Consider the following 19,334-nt stretch of genomic DNA (forward strand, 5'->3'; position numbering starts at 1 on the left):
AGCTGCTCAGAGGCTGCTTAATGGACGCGACTTTACCTTGTGCACCTTGTAAACCAGGCCTAATAGTCCCTTTGATTAGCAGAAAAGCACAAAATAGTCATTAATTATGTCATGACAAATGCCTCACCAACCCATTCTGACTGTAATCAAGGCCTTTGATAATTCACATTAGGATTTGTTTATTTGCTAATAACAGATGCCTTTTAAATAACATATATTCACTGTGTTATCTATATCTATATCTATATCTATACCTCTTCCCCCTGTACCAGTCTGTCATTGTTAGTTTGTTTACTGTAAGTGATATTTGTATTTTGATGTAACCCCTTTCTCATGTACAGCACCATGGAATTAATGGTGCTATATAAATAAATAATAATAATATCACTCTTTATATATATATATATATATATATATATATATATATATATATATATATATACATATATATATATATATATATATATATCATACATACATATATCTTTAAAAGATATATATATATATATATATATATATATATATATATATATAATCTCCCGTATTACATGTATATGTAACTCACTGACACTATGTTTATGAAGATTGGATTCCCTTTGGTAGTGGTAGTATTTTCTGCTTTCGCCCCTTTATCTTATCTACAAATAACAAACACAATTTGGTGATTATATTTTATTTGAGAATACTGCAGAATATAATGACATATGAAGGTCAGCATGTGACTAAAGAAGAGATTAAGAAAGATAAAAATGTAACAAACGTTAAGACCAGTGAACATTATTAACACTTTGACCTCTCCAAGGTCTGGGTGAACGCTTTCCCCTGATGAGTGACTTTACAGCCGTACTCCTCATGTTTGTTGTACTCGGAGGTGGGCAGGCTAAAGAAGCTGCTCTTCATGTACAGGTTATCAGCCTGTTTGCTTTCCGTTGAGGTCTGTACTCCGCTTGTCCACTTTGTCCCATCTACTGTCCATTCCACGGACACAGTCCTGGGGGTATATGCACTGATGGCGCAGACCATGGTGGCCGTATCTGTCTTCAGCTCCTCTTCAGAGGGACCATAGATAAATACACTGGGCGCCTTCACTTCACCGGCTGTTGAAAAAAAAAAAAGTCTGAGTTAGTGAAGAGATCATATTATTCTAAACTCATAGTGACTTGTCTGCTCACAATGTTTATACAAAGTACTGCAGGTATAGAGAGACTACAGGCATACATAGAAAGCTGACTACGTTAATAACAGTACAATATACACAGTCAACTAGTAATAGTACAATAATTGACTCAGTAAAATGCTTGATCAGATCTACACTATAATCATTACAGGTCAAATCTCAGCTTGTTCCTGTTGTGACACTTATATATATTTATCTGGTAATGACTGTAGCACCTTTCACTGGCCTGTATAGTAAATGTAGAATTTTATATATACAGGTTTACTGAATTAATGATCTTGTTTTTCTAGATAAAATATACTATATGTTTCATTACAATTTTATTCTCAGCATTTTAGCAGGTGAAACTTTTAGAATTGTTCTCTGTACAATAATAATGGTTGACCTAGGAGTCACTGAAATGTATTCATTTTATGAGGATAATTGGGGATATATTACAGATCTTAACATTACTATTCACTGGATAGCATTCTTTAACATATCATTATGTTTTAGATTAACTATTCATCAACATGCTGGTAAATTGCCAGTAAAGTTTTAGTGCTCATCGCAATGTGTAATTGAGTAGTAAGAGAAAAACACACAATGTATAATATTGGCACAAAATCGAACAAAGTTATTCTTTTTTTTAACCAATGAATGAGTTTTCTAATTTGCCATGATCAATAATATGTATGTGTTTATATATGTGTCCATATTTGATAAAACACAGTAATGGCAGAAAGTGAAGGGATATGACAATCACAGCTAAATATTAAATATGAAGAAACATAGTTAAAATTATATTTTTAATATAGAAAAATCAACATCTAACCATTTTTTTCTAATACAGAAAGAAAGCAAAGAGCAAAGACAAGTAATGTGAATGAGCAATTATGGTACTTACTGAGAACATTAAGTTGGGTTCCTTCTCCAAAAATCCATCACTGTGTTATAGACCTGTACAAAAACTGTAATGTATTGTCACTTAGAGAATGGCTGATAAGGGTGAAGTCAAGATGAAATTTGATGGAATCGAATGGTGTATATTATGAGAGGATTGCTACTTATATTGTAGACGAATAGGGCTCTATGTGTGGTTGAATTTTGACATAAGTGATTGCTTACATGTAAAGAAATATAACCATAACCAATTCTATTCAATCAGTCCAACATCATTGTAAATTGATGACTGAACATGGTCAGTTTATCTGATTGGAATTTGTCTCAACTGCCAGAAAACCTATTTGTCTAAAAAGATGTCTGACAGTAGCCATGGCTATGATGTGAAAATTGCATCTAAAACATATGAAAAAGATCGATTCATTACACTTGGGCTAATTTATTTGAATGGAATTAAATTCCACATGAATCTCACAAAAATTCATGCTCTCCAGAATATGGATTTTTTGTAATTCACTTTATAAATTCAGCAAATTGGCATGCAACTTTGGTTGAACTCTAGACGGCCATCAAAAAGTTACCAAGAACCTGAAACAAAATACTCACTTCATCACTCTCCTGTACTGGCAACTTCGTTGCCTCTTGTACACTCAGTCTGTCCATCTGGTCCTCACGGCCCTCTTTTTTCCTCAGTTGCACGTTGGTATCATCACTATGGAGCAGGACTTCTGGCCATGACCTCAGAGGCCATGTTGAGGCTGTAAGTCCTGATCTAGAGTGAAGACACCAATGCAAGTATGCAAAATAAATAAGACTGGATGAGTGGAAAGCAGGCACCTAAGGCAGGGATGCTGAGGCAGGTGAGTGGTGAGATGAATATTAGTGATTTTTGTTTTCCCTTTTTCCAACTTATATTAATTAGGCTCCAGGGCCCAGAAAGGCCTAAGAGCATAAGAGGCAACATTCAATTCATGTAGAATAGCTTAGCTGCAAATCAAATTTCCCTCTAAAATCCGGGCAATTTTGCAAATTGGAACCTTGCCAGATCTGGTCATCTCTAAAACCATGTGTTATTTTTAACACTGGCGTTTTTTGAGGCAACTGTTTCCTCCATTCCCTTTATAAATATGTAACTTGCACTAAGATTAAGAATCGGGTCGATAATAAGTTTCACACATGGGAAAAATTATATACATAGAAAATTTAGATTATATACATATTGGCCAGTCATTAGAGGGGAAAAAGTGCCTTGTTGTCATAGAGATAGATGGTATATTGTACGTGAACTAATAATGATAACTTACTTCTTTGTTATATGGTGTAGATTGTAAATTTGTGTAAAACAAAACATTTTAGCCATAGAAGAGGCTATGTTATTAAAGTACCACTCCAGCGTTTTATTAATTGCACTGCTGGAGTGGTGCTTTAAATGTAATTCCCCTGCCCCCTGTCTCATACTCACCTGCCACCGCCTTCATAGTTTTCCAGCGTCGCTCCCTTTGGTCTCTGGTGAAAAGTGACCTGCCGGCAGCTGCAGTGTTTCATGGAGCGGTGGGAAGGTCACTCTTCCATACAAGTTTATAAGAGCCTCGTTCTGGCCTCGTTCTATGGACTTGTATTGTCTGACTTCCGGACAGTCATGAGCTGCGCGCCTAAGATGGACCAAAGCGTCATGAGCACCAATGAAGATGCCGGACGGAGAGTATATGACATGGGTGAGGTGGCTCACATTTAAAGTGCCACTCCAGCACTGAAAAAAATGCTGGCGTGGTGCTTTAAGCTCAGTATATATTTATTATATATTTTACTCATCTATATAGTGTCATTATTTTACACATCACTTTATGGACATCATCATCAATGTCCCCATTGGGGCTCACATGATAAATTCCCTATCTGTAGGTCTTTGGAGTGTGGGATGAAACTGGAGAACCCAAAGGAAACCCATGCAAACACAGGAGGAAATACATAAAATCTTTGCAAATGTTGTCCTTGGTGGGATTTTAACCTAGGATCCCAGCACTGCAAAGTATCCATGATGCCATTTATATAATAAATGTATTTAATGTAAAGTTGTATTTGCTGCAATTATGTGTCAAACCATGGTTACCATATCTGGACTTACCTATGGATCTGAACTCATGCGACAAATTGATTGATCTCATGATTAATAGAAAAACTTTTTTTCTTATAAAAATATTTATCTATTATCAATGAGAAAAATTATTCAATCTTGGAAAAAGTTTTGATTAATTGTCTATCTATCTATTCAAAAAAAGAATAGAGGCAGCACACCACAGTCCAATTTTCAATGGTTTATTGACCCATTGTGCCAAGGCGACGTTTTGTTCCAAATGTGGAATTTTTTCAAGCCTTGTAAATTGGCCTATGGAGTGCTGCCTTTCTTTTATTTAGATACTATATTATCTCTATCTATCTATCTCATATCTATCTCATATCTATCAGTCTATCTATCTATCTCTCTATTTATCTATCTCATATCTATCTATCTCTCTATCTATCTATCTCATATCTATCTATCTATCTCATATCTATCAATCTATCTATCTATCTATCTATCTATCTATCTCTCTATTTATCTATCTTAAATATTTCTACATTTACAGTGTATATCATAGTGACCAGAGATCCAGTTTGATGCATGTGATGCATAAGTGTATAACTGAATGATATATTGGAATAAGGAGACATCAGCTTTAATATCATGTATCATTTGTTTATGCCTATTTCTATGAGAGTTGGATTATTTTTTGGTATATTAGTGTTTTATATTTATGCCCCTTTATCTCTGTTTGTAGATAAGAAAGACCATCTGATATAGATACAATAGTTTTATTTGATAATACAGCGGAATAGCACGACACATACGAAAGATAGCATGTTACTAATATATTGTGATTAGATTCCTTTTTTTGACAATTTCTATTAAAGAAGAGAGTAAGAAAGAAGAAAATGTAACGAAGTTTAATAACAATGAATGTTAACACTTTGACCTCTCCATGGTCTGGATGAAGTCTTTGCCCTGATGAGTGACTTTACAGCCGTACTCCTCGTGTTTGTTGTACTCGGAGGTGGGCAGGCTAAAGAAGCTGCTCTTCATGTACAGGTTATCAGCCTGTTTGCTTTCCGTTGAGGTCTGTACTCCGCTTGTCCACTTTGTCCCATCCACTGTCCATTCCACAGACACAGTCCTGGGGGTATATGCACTGATGGCGCAGACCATGGTGGCCGTATCTGTCTTCAACTCCTCTTCAGAGGGACCATAGATAAATACACTGGGCGCCTTCACTTCTCCGGCTGTTGGACAAACAGTCTGCGTTAGTAGACTTTACTTTTAGAAAATAACGTACAACATTTTCTTGTACTTTATTGTTTTTCTTCTCAGTTGATGTTTATATGAATATTAAAAAGTTATAAAACAAAATGGCTAATTTATGTTATAATAAGACATAAATTGTATAAAATATATTGTCCCATAGCTCTACATCTCGCTCCACAGCAACTGAAGAGATCAAAGCTGAGAGCAGAAGTGCTATGTGTATTACTGAAGAATATTATTAGAAACTCTCAGTAACCTGTTTTCTCACCAATGTGTTTAGGACGTACTGAAGGTTTACAGAGACTCGTTAATAGTGATATGTATGGAAAGCTGATTAAATACTAACAGTGCAGAATATACAACTAGCTATAATTAGTAGTAATATATAATAAACACATCTGAGGAGTTCTACTTTTTATGATAAATGATTGCAGGTCGTATCTAAGATTTGTACATTTTGTGATAAATGGTTACATGATAATGGCAGCAGCACATTTCTCTGGTCTGTTATCTACATGTGTATTTTAGATGCTCTTGTCTGTCTGGGTATAAATGTGCTATATATTGTATCAGATTTGTATTCTCAGAATTTACAACAGATGTACACTGATAATGTTTGACCTGTATTCACTGAAATCTGTTAATCATATGAGAATATTGTAGACTTCTGCCACAAATATTAATTTTACTGTTAAGATGAGAGAATTGTTTTACATATAATTACCTTTCAATTCAACTGCAGAGCAACATACTAGTATATAGCTGAGTATTACTGCTCATCTTATAGTGCAAATCAGTAGGAACACAACACACACAATTATGTTATATTATTATATAATATAAAATAATATATATTATTATATATAGTATTATTATTAATATAAAATAATACATAATAATAAATTAAATTATATATATATTATATTATTATATATTATTATTATATATTATTATAATAACAACATTAAATCTTAAACGTAAAGTATAGCGATTTTACACTTTTTAAGCTAATGGTTAGAAGTTGTTCTACTTTGTCAAAATAAAAAATCAATGCTAAATGTATATGTTTGATAAACAGTGGTAGATGGTAGAACTGATAGTATAGGATCATCTACTAAATACTTATTATAAAAGGAATGTTAAAAATTAAGAAGATATTTTATTATATAAAATATTAACATTTAACTATTTTCCTAAAGAAGAAGGTAAAGGACAATGACAAACATTGATAGTAATTATGGTACTTACTGAGAACATTAAGTTGGGTTCCTTCTCCAAAAATCCATCACAGTGTTACAGACCTGTACAAAAACTGTATCGTATTGTCACATAGAGAATGGCTGATAGGGGTGAAGTCAAGATGAAATTTGATGGTGTTGAATGGTGTATGGGGAGATGATTGCTACTTATATTATAGACAAATAGTGCTCTATTCTGTGTGTGGTTCAACGCTGGCAGAAGGGATCTCTACATGTAAAGATCAATAACCAATTCTATACAATCAGACCAACATCAAACTAAACTGATGCATGTCAATGGCCAGGTTATTGGATTGAAATTTGTCTCAACTTACAGAAAACTGATCTAAAAATCTGTCTACCAATTATTATTGTAATGGTGTATAAAATTTCATCTGAACGATAACTTCATTAGGGAAAAGAACGTTTTAGGAAGATTGTAATAGGAAAGTGAGAAATACTATAAGTCTATGTCAACAAATTATGTATAAATGGCCAACTCAGAGCAATTTCAGTCCTCCGTGAGATCGTGTGATTGTATACTATATTTTCTCTTATTTACCATGTGCCATTTTTAAAGATGGTGTTTGTTGTGGGAGATGGGCAGGCGATATCATTAAGGCACCCCTTATTGATATACACCTTGTACTATATGAAGCATTGGAATGATCATTTCAATCCACAAAAAATATAGATAGAAAATTTAGATCAGGAATTTACTAGTTATTTGCTGAAAATACTGTTACTTGTCATATAGACAGATGTGATATTGTAGGTGATGTAATAATGATCATTTATTTCTATATTTAGTAAGGTGCAACGTAGGATTGTGTAAAACATTGCAGCCCTATAAGAGGTTATGTTATTCTTAGATTCCATATAACACTGTATATTGCCACAATTATGTGTTTGGCCACGATTACCATTTCTGGGCTTATCTATGGAGCTGAACTCTTATGAAAAACTGACTGATATTATGGGATCAAGAGAAAACAATAATGTGTTTTTTTAATAAATAAAGCAAAATAAGAATGACACATAATGTCAACTTGAAGTATTGCTTGGTTATTGTATTTATCTCCTGTATGTCTATTAGAGTTAAGAAAAACAACTTGCAGGACGCTGATCCAGTGGTCACATTGGTCCTCCGTGGCAGTCAGACCAGAGCTCTGCCAACTTCCCCAGGATGCTGTCAGGTACCAGGAGGCTCCCAGTGTTCTGGTCCGGATGCTATGAATTACTGATTTGGTTGCTGAACCAGGATCTTGCAAACAGTTTTGCTCAAGTGTACAATGAAAAATCTATCTATCTATTGGGAAATATTTATACATTTGCAGTATAAATAAATATATGTGTATATATATACATACATACTGGCAGGCACAGACAGTAGAGGGACCCTGTGCAAAAATAGTAAAGGGGTCCTTTGCAGCCAAATAACTCATTATAATACACAATTCCACCTGCTTTGGAGATGGGAATGCGACCCCTTACCTCATGGGCTGCACAGGTTGCACCAATGATATGTCCACCCCTGTATATATATTATACAGTATATATGTGTATCTTATAGGGACAGGAGATCCATGGTCCGTATAATGCATAGGTGTGTATTATGATGATAAATAGACTTGGTACAATTTGATATAGTATGTATATTTATAATGACGATATGTATTTATGTGCATAATTGCAATTAAAAAGGAATAAAGTGAAAAAAATGACATCAGTCTGAATAACGCATCATTTGTTTTTTGGCTAGGCTTATGAAGACTGAGTTGATTCTTGTAATAGTGTTTAATGTTTGCGTCCTTTTATCTTACTTGCAAGTAACAAGAACAATTTGATAGAGATACAATTATTTTATTGGATGATACAGCTGAATAGCACGACACATAAGAAAGAACACATGTGACTAATATATTGCAATAGTTTTTGTTCTGTTTGATCCTTTCTATTAAAGAAGAGAGTTAGAAAGAAGAAAATGTAGCACAGTTTAATAACAATGAATGTTAACACTTTGACCTCTCCATGGTCTGGATGAAGTCTTTGCCCTGATGAGTGACTTTACAGCCGTACTCCTCGTGTTTGTTGTACTCGGAGGTGGGCAGGCTAAAGAAGCTGCTCTTCATGTACAGGTTATCAGCCTGTTTGCTTTCCGTTGAGGTCTGTACTCCGCTTGTCCACTTTGCCCCATCCACTGTCCATTCCACAGACACAGTCCTGGGGGTATATGCACTGATGGCGCAGACCATGGTGGCCGTATCTGTCTTCAACTCCTCTTCAGAGGGACCATAGATAAATACACTGGGCGCCTTCACTTCACCGGCTGTTGGACAAACAGTCTGCGTTAGTAGACTTTACTTTTACAAAACAATGTACAACATTTTCTTGTACTTTATTGTTTTTCTTCTCAGTTGATGTTTATATGAATATTAAAAAGTTATAGAACAAAATGGCTAATTTATGTTATAGTAAGACATAAATTGTATAAAATATATTGTCTCATAAGTCTACAACTCAGTTAGCAAATGGAGAGATCAAGAAGTGCTATGTATATTACTGAAGAATATATTACTGAAGAATATTATTAGAAACTCACAGTAAACTGTTTTCTCACCAATGTTTAGATGAAGTACTGTAGGTATATAGAGACTTGTGATATGTATAGAAAGCTGGCTACATTGACAACAGTGTAGTATGTACTTACTAGTAAATTATAAACATATCGGATGTGTTCTTTGTATGTTAAATTAATTACTGGTCATACCTAAGATTTCTTTTTGCTGTGACATATATATTGAAATGATAATGACAGCAGCACATTTCCCTGGCTAGTTATGCAGATATAGACTTTATCGATAGTGTCACTGCCATTGCCTGTCTAAATGAAAATGTACTATATATTTCACTACATTTTTATTATCAGAATTAGCAACACATGTGCACCAATAATGGTTGATCTGTGTTCACTAAAATCTGTTAATTATATGGGGATGATTGAAATATATCACTGATAATAAAGTTACTTCTCACAAGATATTATACTCTCACACATAATTATATTTGAGATCAACTGCATATACCGATATTTAACTGAGAAACAATTAGTGTTCATCTCATTGTGAAAATGACAAAAACACACAATGCATAATAAAAAATGAAGTCATAAAAACAAGCAGCAGCAATGTCATAATTCTACAGCTAATGGTTATAAATGATTAAAAAATATATATACGTTTTAATATATATATAGTAAAGGTATGCCAAATATACATATTTATGGAATACAGTGGCAGATGGCAGAATGTGATAGTATAAGATCATGTACTAAATACTGACCATAAAGAAATATAATAAAAATCAAGACTATACTTGTATTATATAAAACATTAACAGTTAAGCATTTTGTTTTTTTTAAAAGAAACTATAGAGCTAAAGTTATAATATTGAGTATTTATGGTACTTACTGAGAACATTGAGTTGGGTTCCTTCTCCAAAAATAAATCACTGTGCTACAGACCTGTACAAAAACTGTAAAGTCTAGTCACATACAGAATGGCTGTTAGAAAAGAAGTCAACATGAAATCTGAAGTTGTCAATATGTCCACTGTATGAGATTGCTTATTTTACTGTAGAACAGTTGCACTGAAATTCATGAGTGGCACAACTCTGACCTAAGAGTTCTCTGACATTAAATAGATATCTGATCAATTATTATCTATTGCCGCCGATATCAGACTAAACTGATGTGTTTAACTGACCACGAAATCTGATTGTAATCCCTCTTATCTGCAGTTATTTAAAAACATTGGAAAAGTATGTGATGGATAGCCATTAATTAGATCTATCCCATATATATATATATATATATATATATATATATATATATATATATATATATATATATATATATGCATGCCTTTTAGAGCACTTCAAGTACCAGTATACTAATGTATTAGAATCCAATGCATTTTTTGTGATGTTATTCTGGGTTCACAGAGGCTTTTATGTAATTTTTCTGAAATACAGTTACAGCCATTTCAGGATACATTGGCAATATTGTCATTATTTCTTTACATTATTTATGGGATTATCTGCTTTGTCAGGCCCAGTTATTAGAAAAGTAGATTTAGCTAATGTCGCTTATAGAGTATCAAAATATTTTTAAAGAACTGTACATCGTTTGTAGGGCTTCATAGCAGTCCCAATCTCTCTACATCTAAATTCTGATTTATTTTTTTTTGCACTTTTAATACTTATGTATTTTAATTTACTTAGGAACAGGAACAGTTCACAATTTGATGTTTGCTGCAAAATTTTGTAAGGAAATTAGATTCCACCAAAATTTAGACTCATAAATAGTCAATTATATCTTGTGATACTATTAAGTTCCTCCTTTGAACACTACTTAGACGTAAAGTACCTGCTTTGTGTTCTGGACATGAGAAGAAACATATAAGGACGACTGCATGTTTTTCCAACGTTAAAGGAAACCTGTCACAAAGAAAATGCAGTACAACCTGCAGGTACTGTGTTATTGAGCAGGGGAGCAGAGTAGATTGTTATTTGTTTTTTTGAGAAAAGTTTCAGTATAATGTGTGTTTTAATCATTTAAAGTTCTATTTTTATTTTGTAATTTCTAGTCCAGTGGGCGGTCCTATCAGTGATTGGTAGCTTGCTCTGTATGCACTCTTATATAAAGAAAGCTGTCAGTCACTATCGGACCGCCCACTGGACCGGAAATCCCAGGAAGAGCAGATAATTAAATGATTAAAGCACAAGGTATACATATTCTTTTCTCAGAAAACAATATATATGTATTTACTCCGCTCCCCTTGCTCTACAACATGATGCCTGTAGATTTACTGCATTTTCATGGTGCCAGGTTCCCTTTAAGCCCAACTGTTTGTATTAAAGGTTCCTCTAAAGGAAGACATAATTATTATAAATTACAATGTAAGTGTGTCATTACTAAGAGTAATGTATATCTATAAGAGGAAATGGTGGAAACCTTAAATGACAATGCCTGGATATGATTGGTATTGCTTTAGGGCTTTGGTAGGTATCTAAATATCCCAACATTATATATTGATTATATAATAAAAGTATACCATATACATGTCCATGAACTACTTATTTATTAATATTTTTAAATTCCAAGATTTAGTATTTTGGATATTGGATGTTTGTCTGTGTACTAACAACTATACACATTTTCTGTAGTGTGCCACATTGTATGATGGGCTTTCAAAATAAGTAATATAATTAATAAAGTACAAATGTGTAGCAACCAAACTATAGATCGACAATATTCCTCAAAGTAAACCAATACAGACACTGAATGAAGTTCAAATAATTTTATTTAAAGGTTCAAACAGAAAAAGTGATATTCTTTCTTAAAGATTTTCAAATGAAAAGATGAAAGTAAAAGAACTGTTGGTGCTGAAAATATCGAAGTATAACAGCAGCATAGGAAAAGAAATGTTAGAGAAGAATAGTATTGTTCTGTAAAGTTGTATTTATGGTCCCAAAGACATTACTACTTGGGCCACCAAGATTTAGATACAGTAAATATTAAGAACATGCAGATCTGTCCAGGGTTTTGACAAAATCCTTTCCTTGATGCGTCACTTTACATGAGATCTTCTGATGTTTGTTGTATTCTGAAGTGGTCATACTGAGAAGACTACTCTTCATGTACAGGTTATCAGCCTGTTTGCTGGTCGGCGATGAATATATGTCACTTGTCCACTTTGTCCCATCCACTGTCCACTCTACCGACACAGTGCTTGGCGTGAAATTGTTTATAGCACAGACTGTAGTGGCCTTATCGGTTTTTAATTCCTCATCAGAAGGTCTGTAAATAATTACAGAAGGAGCCTTCACTTCACCGGCTGTTAGGTAAAATAAAGAGAAAACAATGAGGGCCAAGAATCCAAACATCACTTATGCCATGCATATTTTACATGCACCTTGCATACAGATAGATAGATAGATAGATAGATAGATAGATAGATAGATAGATAGATAGGTAGCTAGTGAGTTATGGTCTGTAATTATATATATATATATATATATATATATATATATACACACACAAACAGTATATATATACATATATATATATATATATATATATATATATATATATATATGCACACATTTATATAATTATATATTTACACCCGCACATCCATTTATCCAAAATAAATGCTATTTGTGCTTATGTATAATATATGATGGTCTTTCTCTCTCTCTTTATATATATATATATATATATATATATATATATACCGTATATATTTTAGTACATTTTATGTTTTAAATGAAATATTTTCCAAAAGTTATATATTTATAGCAGATAGACACACACACACACACACACACACACACACACATATATTGAAGAGAGAGGTAAGCAATATCTTGCTAAAAATATAAAACTTTTGAAAAAGATATCAATGGAAACATAAAATGCAAGCAAAAAGCTTACCGAAAAATAAAAATTAGAGTTAGCAATTTTACAATATGATCTACTTTGTTTTAATAAAAACAGATCAGACGGCAACTTTACTAGTTTTAAATAACCCCATAAGCCATGTATCATATGTAAATTGAACTAATAAAATAGTTTGGTAATTCTGTGCTGTTAATGATAATGTATTCTGCTTTTTAATACCTAATTTTCCTTTAAAATATACATGAAATGTATGATTCATAGAAGCAGAGTTAAACAACCAGCGAGAATGCCAATTCAAGGAACTATTGTCTCACATAGAGGTAAGGGAGAAATATCACTTTTCTGTTTTATTGGCAAATCAAGATATTTTACATAATGTTACATTATCACTGAGCCTACATAATAGAGTATCCTTGACTAAATAATAAATATCAATTCTGGCTGTAATAAATGACAGAACATATATTAATATCAAACAAATATACACTATAAATGTACTTACTGTTAATGTCTAGCTTGGTCCCAGTTCCGAAAATATACTCACTGTGTTACATCCTCATTCAAAAACCATGCTACAACATATGTCTCATTTCTCTCTATCAGCCTAACCGACAACTGCGCTCTGCAAACGACTTTCGACTAACCTCTGCTCTAATCCGTACCTCCCACTCCCGACTCCCAAGACTTCTCCTGTGTTGCGCCAATCCTCTGGAATGCTCTACACCAAGATATTAGGACCATCCACAATTTGCATAGTTTTAGGCGCTCCCTCAAAACGCATTTGTTCAGAGCGGCCTATCACGTTCACTAATCAAAGTCATTTTATGTTTGTGTGTGTGTGTAGCCCATTCACTATCTATATCCCCCACCCCCTGAAGATGGCTGGACCATCATTGTAAATACATCATTGTAAATACACACCTGTGCTTTGTAAACTCTCATGAGCAGGGTCATCTTATTTTGCTTTAATTATTGTATTGCTAACGTTGTTACTTACGACTGTTGTGTTTGAAACTGTTAAACTGTAAAGCGCTGCGGAATATGTTGGCGCTATATAAAGATTATTATTATTATATGTAACATTACATTTACTGGGCTTTACCGGTGTGTAGTTGTATTTTCAGTGTATGTCACTAGAGATGGGCAGATCCTTCAAAATTCAAATTCGCCTGTTTGCGCTTTTTTCCCCTGGAAATTTAGTTCGCAGAGAAGATAATTTCTACAAATTTAATGTCTTTTATTATGCTCTGGGTTTTCTCCAGACCCCAGAGAATAAGACATATAATACACTGCTCAAAAAAATAAAGAGAACACTTAAAAAACAGAATATAACTCCAAGTAAATCAAACTTCAGTGAAATCAAACTGTCCACATAGGAAGCAAAACTGTTTGACAATCAATTTCACATGCTGTTGTGCAAATGGAATAGAAAACAGATGGAAATTATTGGCAATGATCAAGACACACTCAATAAAGGAGTGGTTCTGGAAGTGGAGACCACAGACCACACCTCAGTACTAATGCTTTCTGGCTGATGTTTTGGTCACTTTTGAATGCTGGTTGTGCTTTCACACTCATGGTAACATGAGATGGACTCTACAATCCACACAAGTGGTTCAGGTAGTGCAGCTCATCCAGGATGGCACATCAATGCGAGCTGTGGCAAGAAGGTTTGCTGTGTCTGTCAGCGTAGTGTCCAGGGGCTGGAGGTGCTACTAGAAGACAGGCCAGTATACCAGGAGACATGGAGGGGGCTGTAGGATGGCAATAATCCAGCAGCAGGACCTCTATTTCAGCCTTTGTGCAAGGAGGAACAGGAGAAGCACTGCCAAAGCCCTGCAAAATGACCTCCAGAAGGCCACAAATGTACATGTGTCTGCACAAAAGGTTAGAAACCGACTCCATGAGGATAGTCTGAGTGCATGACATGCTTGGCATTTGTCAGAGAACACCAGGATTGGCAAATTCACCACTGGCGCCCTGTGCTCTTCACAGATGAAAGCAGGTTCACACTGAGCACATGTGACAGACGTGACAGAGTCCTTCATCATCCTTCAACATGACCAGTTTGACAGTGGGTCAGTAATGGTGTAGGGTGGCGTTTCTTTTGAGGGCCGCACAGCCCTCCATGCGCTCACCAGAGGTCGCCTGACTGCCATTAGGTACCAAGATGAGATCCTCACACCCCTTGTGAGACCATATGCTAGTGTGGTTGGCCCTGGGTTCCTCCTAATGCAGGACAATGCCAGACCTCATGTGGCTGGAGTGTGCCAGCAGTTCCTGCAAGATGAAGGCATTGAAGCTATGGACTAGCCCACCCATTCCCCAGATCTGAATCCAATTGAACACATCTGGGACATCATATCTCACTCCATCCACCGTCACGTTGCACGACAGACTGTCCAGGAGTTGGCAGATGCTTTAGTCCAGGTCTGGGAGGAGATCCCTTGGGAGACCATCTGCTGTCTCATTAGGAGCATGCCCAGGCATTGTAGCCAGATCATACAGGCATGTGGAGGCCACACACACTACTGAGCATCATTTCCTTGTCTTGAGGCATTTTCATTGAAGTTGGATCAGTCTGCAATTTGATTTTCCATTTTGATTTTGAGCATCATTCCAACTCCAGACCTCCATGGGATATTAGTTGTGATTTACATTGATCATTTTTAGGTTTTACTGTTCTCAACACATTTTCCTATATAATGAATAAAGATTTACAACTGGAACATTTCATTCAGTGATATCTAGGATGTGGGATTTTAGTGTTTCCTTCATTTTTTTTGAGCAGTGTATGTAAAAATAATAAGAAAAATCCTTTATATTCACCTCATCGCTGACCTCTCCAGCCCCTCCGCTACTCTCCGTCTGTTGTCCAGTCCTCACTGCATTTCTGAGCCCTCGTCGCACTTTCAGCTTTTATGCGGCCCAGCAAAGTTCTGCGCAAGTGTGCATAAGGTCACGGCGTCATGATGTCACAACATGCTTCGTGATATTCCCGGGGATGTCAAAGCAAGTGGCGGGGGATTAGAAAATGTGTCAAGAACCTGTTGGGTGGGGGTGAGTAATGGAGGGGCCAAAATTGTGAATATAGGGATTTTTAATTTTTTTTAAGCTTTTAAAGGCCTTTTATGGCTCAAAGAAATGGTGGTCAGCAGCCCCCATATTGCTGAATCTGCAGGTTAAAAAGATGAGTTGCACTGTTGAATGACACCATTTACATTATGATGTGATGTAATGGAAAGTAGGAAAAATATTCCAAGGAGGAAAAATTGTGTAAAAGAGTGCAAATCCACGATTATTTTTTGTTTTTATTTACCATATTTAGATTTATATTCATAGACCATATTTTATTTAGATATGATGTTTTGATTGAATCTCTCATTGCATTGTACTGCGGTGTTGCAGCAGCCTGAAAACCATAATTCTAGTGTTTCGATTTTTTTCTCATTACGCTGTGTACTGATTGGGTGATTTAATTTTAGGTTTAAATAGATTAATCTGGTTTTTATCTATTCACAGCATAGAAATCAACAGCACTGTATGCTCCATTTTTGTGTTGTTTAAAAGTCCATAGGGGGTGCACATAGTGTCAGGCTTCAGCCCACAAACTAACTTGGTAGAAAACATTTAACATCATGGCTACAGTCAGCCACATGATCTGTGAGAAAATATGTATGCAAGATCTCTTCTATAGAAGAACATTAAAACTACAAATTAGAATATGGATTTAAAAAATCACATTAAACACCAGAGTAAATCCCAAGGTACATTGTTAATTTATCTAACAATCAGATCCAACAAAAGAAGGAAACAGCAGTTCCTCAATTTAAAAAAAAATATTTTGCCTTCTTACCCATGGATCATTTCAGGTATTAAAGCCTTTCTAAAGCCTCAATGTAAAAGACTTTAAGAGCTGAAATGTCGCACAGGTGACTAAACAAGGCACTGAGTTTTCAAAACGTTTTGTGAATTGCTGCTTTTATATTTTTCTGTATTTGTCTACAAAAATGAACACTTTAACCTGGTTTATACTTCATATTCATAATAAAAAGGAGAGGTGCTTACCTCACTGAGTGACTCAATTCTGAGGAAAATCAATCCATTCTTTAGTTTTTGGAGCAGAATTTTACCATCAGATTTTTCATTTGTTGTTTATTCCACTGTAAATGTTACCATCATTCCAGACACAACTGTAAAGATGTCCACGCTTCATAGATTCCTTTTAGATCTGTACTCACCTTGACATAAGTAACATTTTCAGGCAAGGTAGTATGACAGTTGTTGCTGACAGGCAGGAGTTCTGCACCACTGACAGAGCGATCATATGCAGAACATGTGGCTGGTCAGTACGGACTCTAGAAACTTTCAAAGATTTATGTGATATAAAGGCACATTCTCTACTAAACCATGTGCAGTTACTAGTTACTAAAAAGGAACCTGGACACCATTGTACAAATATTGTTTGATGATTATAGTAATGATTTATTTGTAGTAGGCCTTTGCCCATAACTGATAACATTAGCTTTCTCTTAATGCACATGCTTTTTAAACTAAGGCTTCTTTCACACTTCCATCATTATTGATCCGTCACAATGCGTTGTTTTGGGAAAAAACGCATCCTGCAAATGTGCCCGCAGGATGCGTTTTTTTCCCATAGACTTGGATTGCCGACGGATGCGTCGTGTTTTGGCGGACCGTCGTCACAAAAAACGTTCAAGGGAACGTTTTTTCGTACGTCGCATCCTGCAGTTTGGAGTGCCATGCCCGGGCGGAGATCTCTAGCTCCTCCCCGGGACTTTAGAATGGGCAGCGATTGCATTGAAAAACTGCATCCGCTGCCCACGTTGTGCTGAATGTTAACAACGTCCGTTGGTACGTCGCGCCGACGCTTTGTGACGGCCCCGTACCGACGGAAGTGTGAAAGAAGCCTAAGAATCATACATGGGTGTAGAACAGACACGGGCAGAGATGGGTTGCAGATGGCGAATGCGGAGTACAGTATGGGTGCCAACAGGTAGGTATAGAATACCACACTTTCTTGCTCTGGCACTTATGGACCATGACCCCATACTCTTTACCAGCTTATAAATACAGATACCACTGATGCATATCGATGCAAACCTAACATAAAGGTGCACCCTATTAGGGACAAATAACAGATGACGGGGCAAAACTCCACCACTATCATTTCCTACAACAAACCACGGAGTATAGATTCACCCAAAAACATTTGGTACAAAATCGTAACAACTCTTTATTTGGAATAAAAATAGTACAGAAATACAACACTTGACAAACAGGGAACACTAATAGTACATGTGTGGCGGACTGAAAACTCAGAATAGCACCGGGGAGACAGGAAAGGCCAGTGATTGACCAGGGCAGGTGAGAGCAAACAGTATATAATATATCCCTAAAGTGCGCAGTGCAGATGGGAACCACCTCTACCTGGTAAATCACTATGTATATCTATATACCAACATATGCAGTCAATTTGAGGTAACAAAAAAACATAGTATGGCAATATATGTTACATATATCTGTACCCGATGAATCACCACATGTCAATATATTTGTCAAACAAAGGGGTCAATATAAAGTGACAGAAAAAGGCAAAGCCTGTCTTACCCAATAAAGTCAGTGCTGGTGTCAGTCCGGCGGCCCCGACGCGCATTTCGCGTTAGGCTTCCTCGGGGGGTCCACACTTTCTTGCTCTGGCACTTATGGACCATGACCCCATACTCTTTACCAGCTTATATCTACCTACTAACACCTATACAATTTTTTTAGATCTAACTTTGAATATATGGTGGGCTCCTATATACAGTTAGGTCCATATATATTTGGACAGAGACAACATTTTTCTAATTTTGGTTATAGACATTACCACAATGAATTTTAACCAAAACAATTCAGATGCAGTTGAAGTTCAGACTTTCAGCTTTCATTTGAGGGTATCCACATTAAAATTGGATGAAGGGTTAAGGAGTTTCAGCTACTTAACATGTGCCACCCTGTTTTTAAAGGGACCAAAAGTAATTGGACAGATTCAATAATTTTAAATGAAATGTTCATTTTTAATACTTGGTTGAAAACCCTTTGTTGGCAATGACTGCCTGAAGTCTTGAACTCATGGACATCACCAGACGCTGTGTTTCCTCCTTTTTGATGCTCTGCCAGGCCTTCACTGCGGTGGTTTTCAGTTGCTGTTTGTTTGTGGGCCTTTCTGTC

At 35.5% G+C, this 19,334-nt stretch overlaps 2 protein-coding genes and 1 gene segment (V, D, J or C); all 3 read right to left on the reverse strand.

Moving 5' to 3' along the window:
• Positions 1-19,334, reverse strand: part of LOC143814408 (immunoglobulin lambda-1 light chain-like) — a 944,139-nt gene that overhangs the window by 5,199 nt on the left and 919,606 nt on the right. The window lies entirely within an intron of this gene.
• LOC143814424 (immunoglobulin lambda variable 5-37-like) overlaps positions 592-19,334 on the reverse strand; it is a 108,381-nt gene continuing 89,638 nt past the window's right edge. Inside the window, 2 exon segments of the V gene segment in view lie at positions 592-1,097; positions 6,648-6,685. Of these exon segments, the coding sequence occupies positions 781-1,097; positions 6,648-6,685 (355 nt within the window).
• The window catches only part of LOC143793623 (immunoglobulin lambda-1 light chain-like), a 57,329-nt gene continuing 49,977 nt past the window's right edge, over positions 11,983-19,334 (reverse strand). The window contains exons 3-4 of the mRNA XM_077280684.1: positions 13,603-13,637; positions 11,983-12,534 (exon numbers count right to left, since the gene is read on the reverse strand). Coding sequence (XP_077136799.1) covers positions 12,215-12,534; positions 13,603-13,637 — 355 coding nt within the window. The 3' untranslated portion in view covers positions 11,983-12,214. The remainder of the gene's footprint in view (positions 12,535-13,602; positions 13,638-19,334) is intronic.

This window comes from Ranitomeya variabilis, chromosome 1 (genome assembly GCF_051348905.1).
Source record: "Ranitomeya variabilis isolate aRanVar5 chromosome 1, aRanVar5.hap1, whole genome shotgun sequence".
Classification (NCBI taxonomy): domain Eukaryota; kingdom Metazoa; phylum Chordata; class Amphibia; order Anura; family Dendrobatidae; genus Ranitomeya; species Ranitomeya variabilis.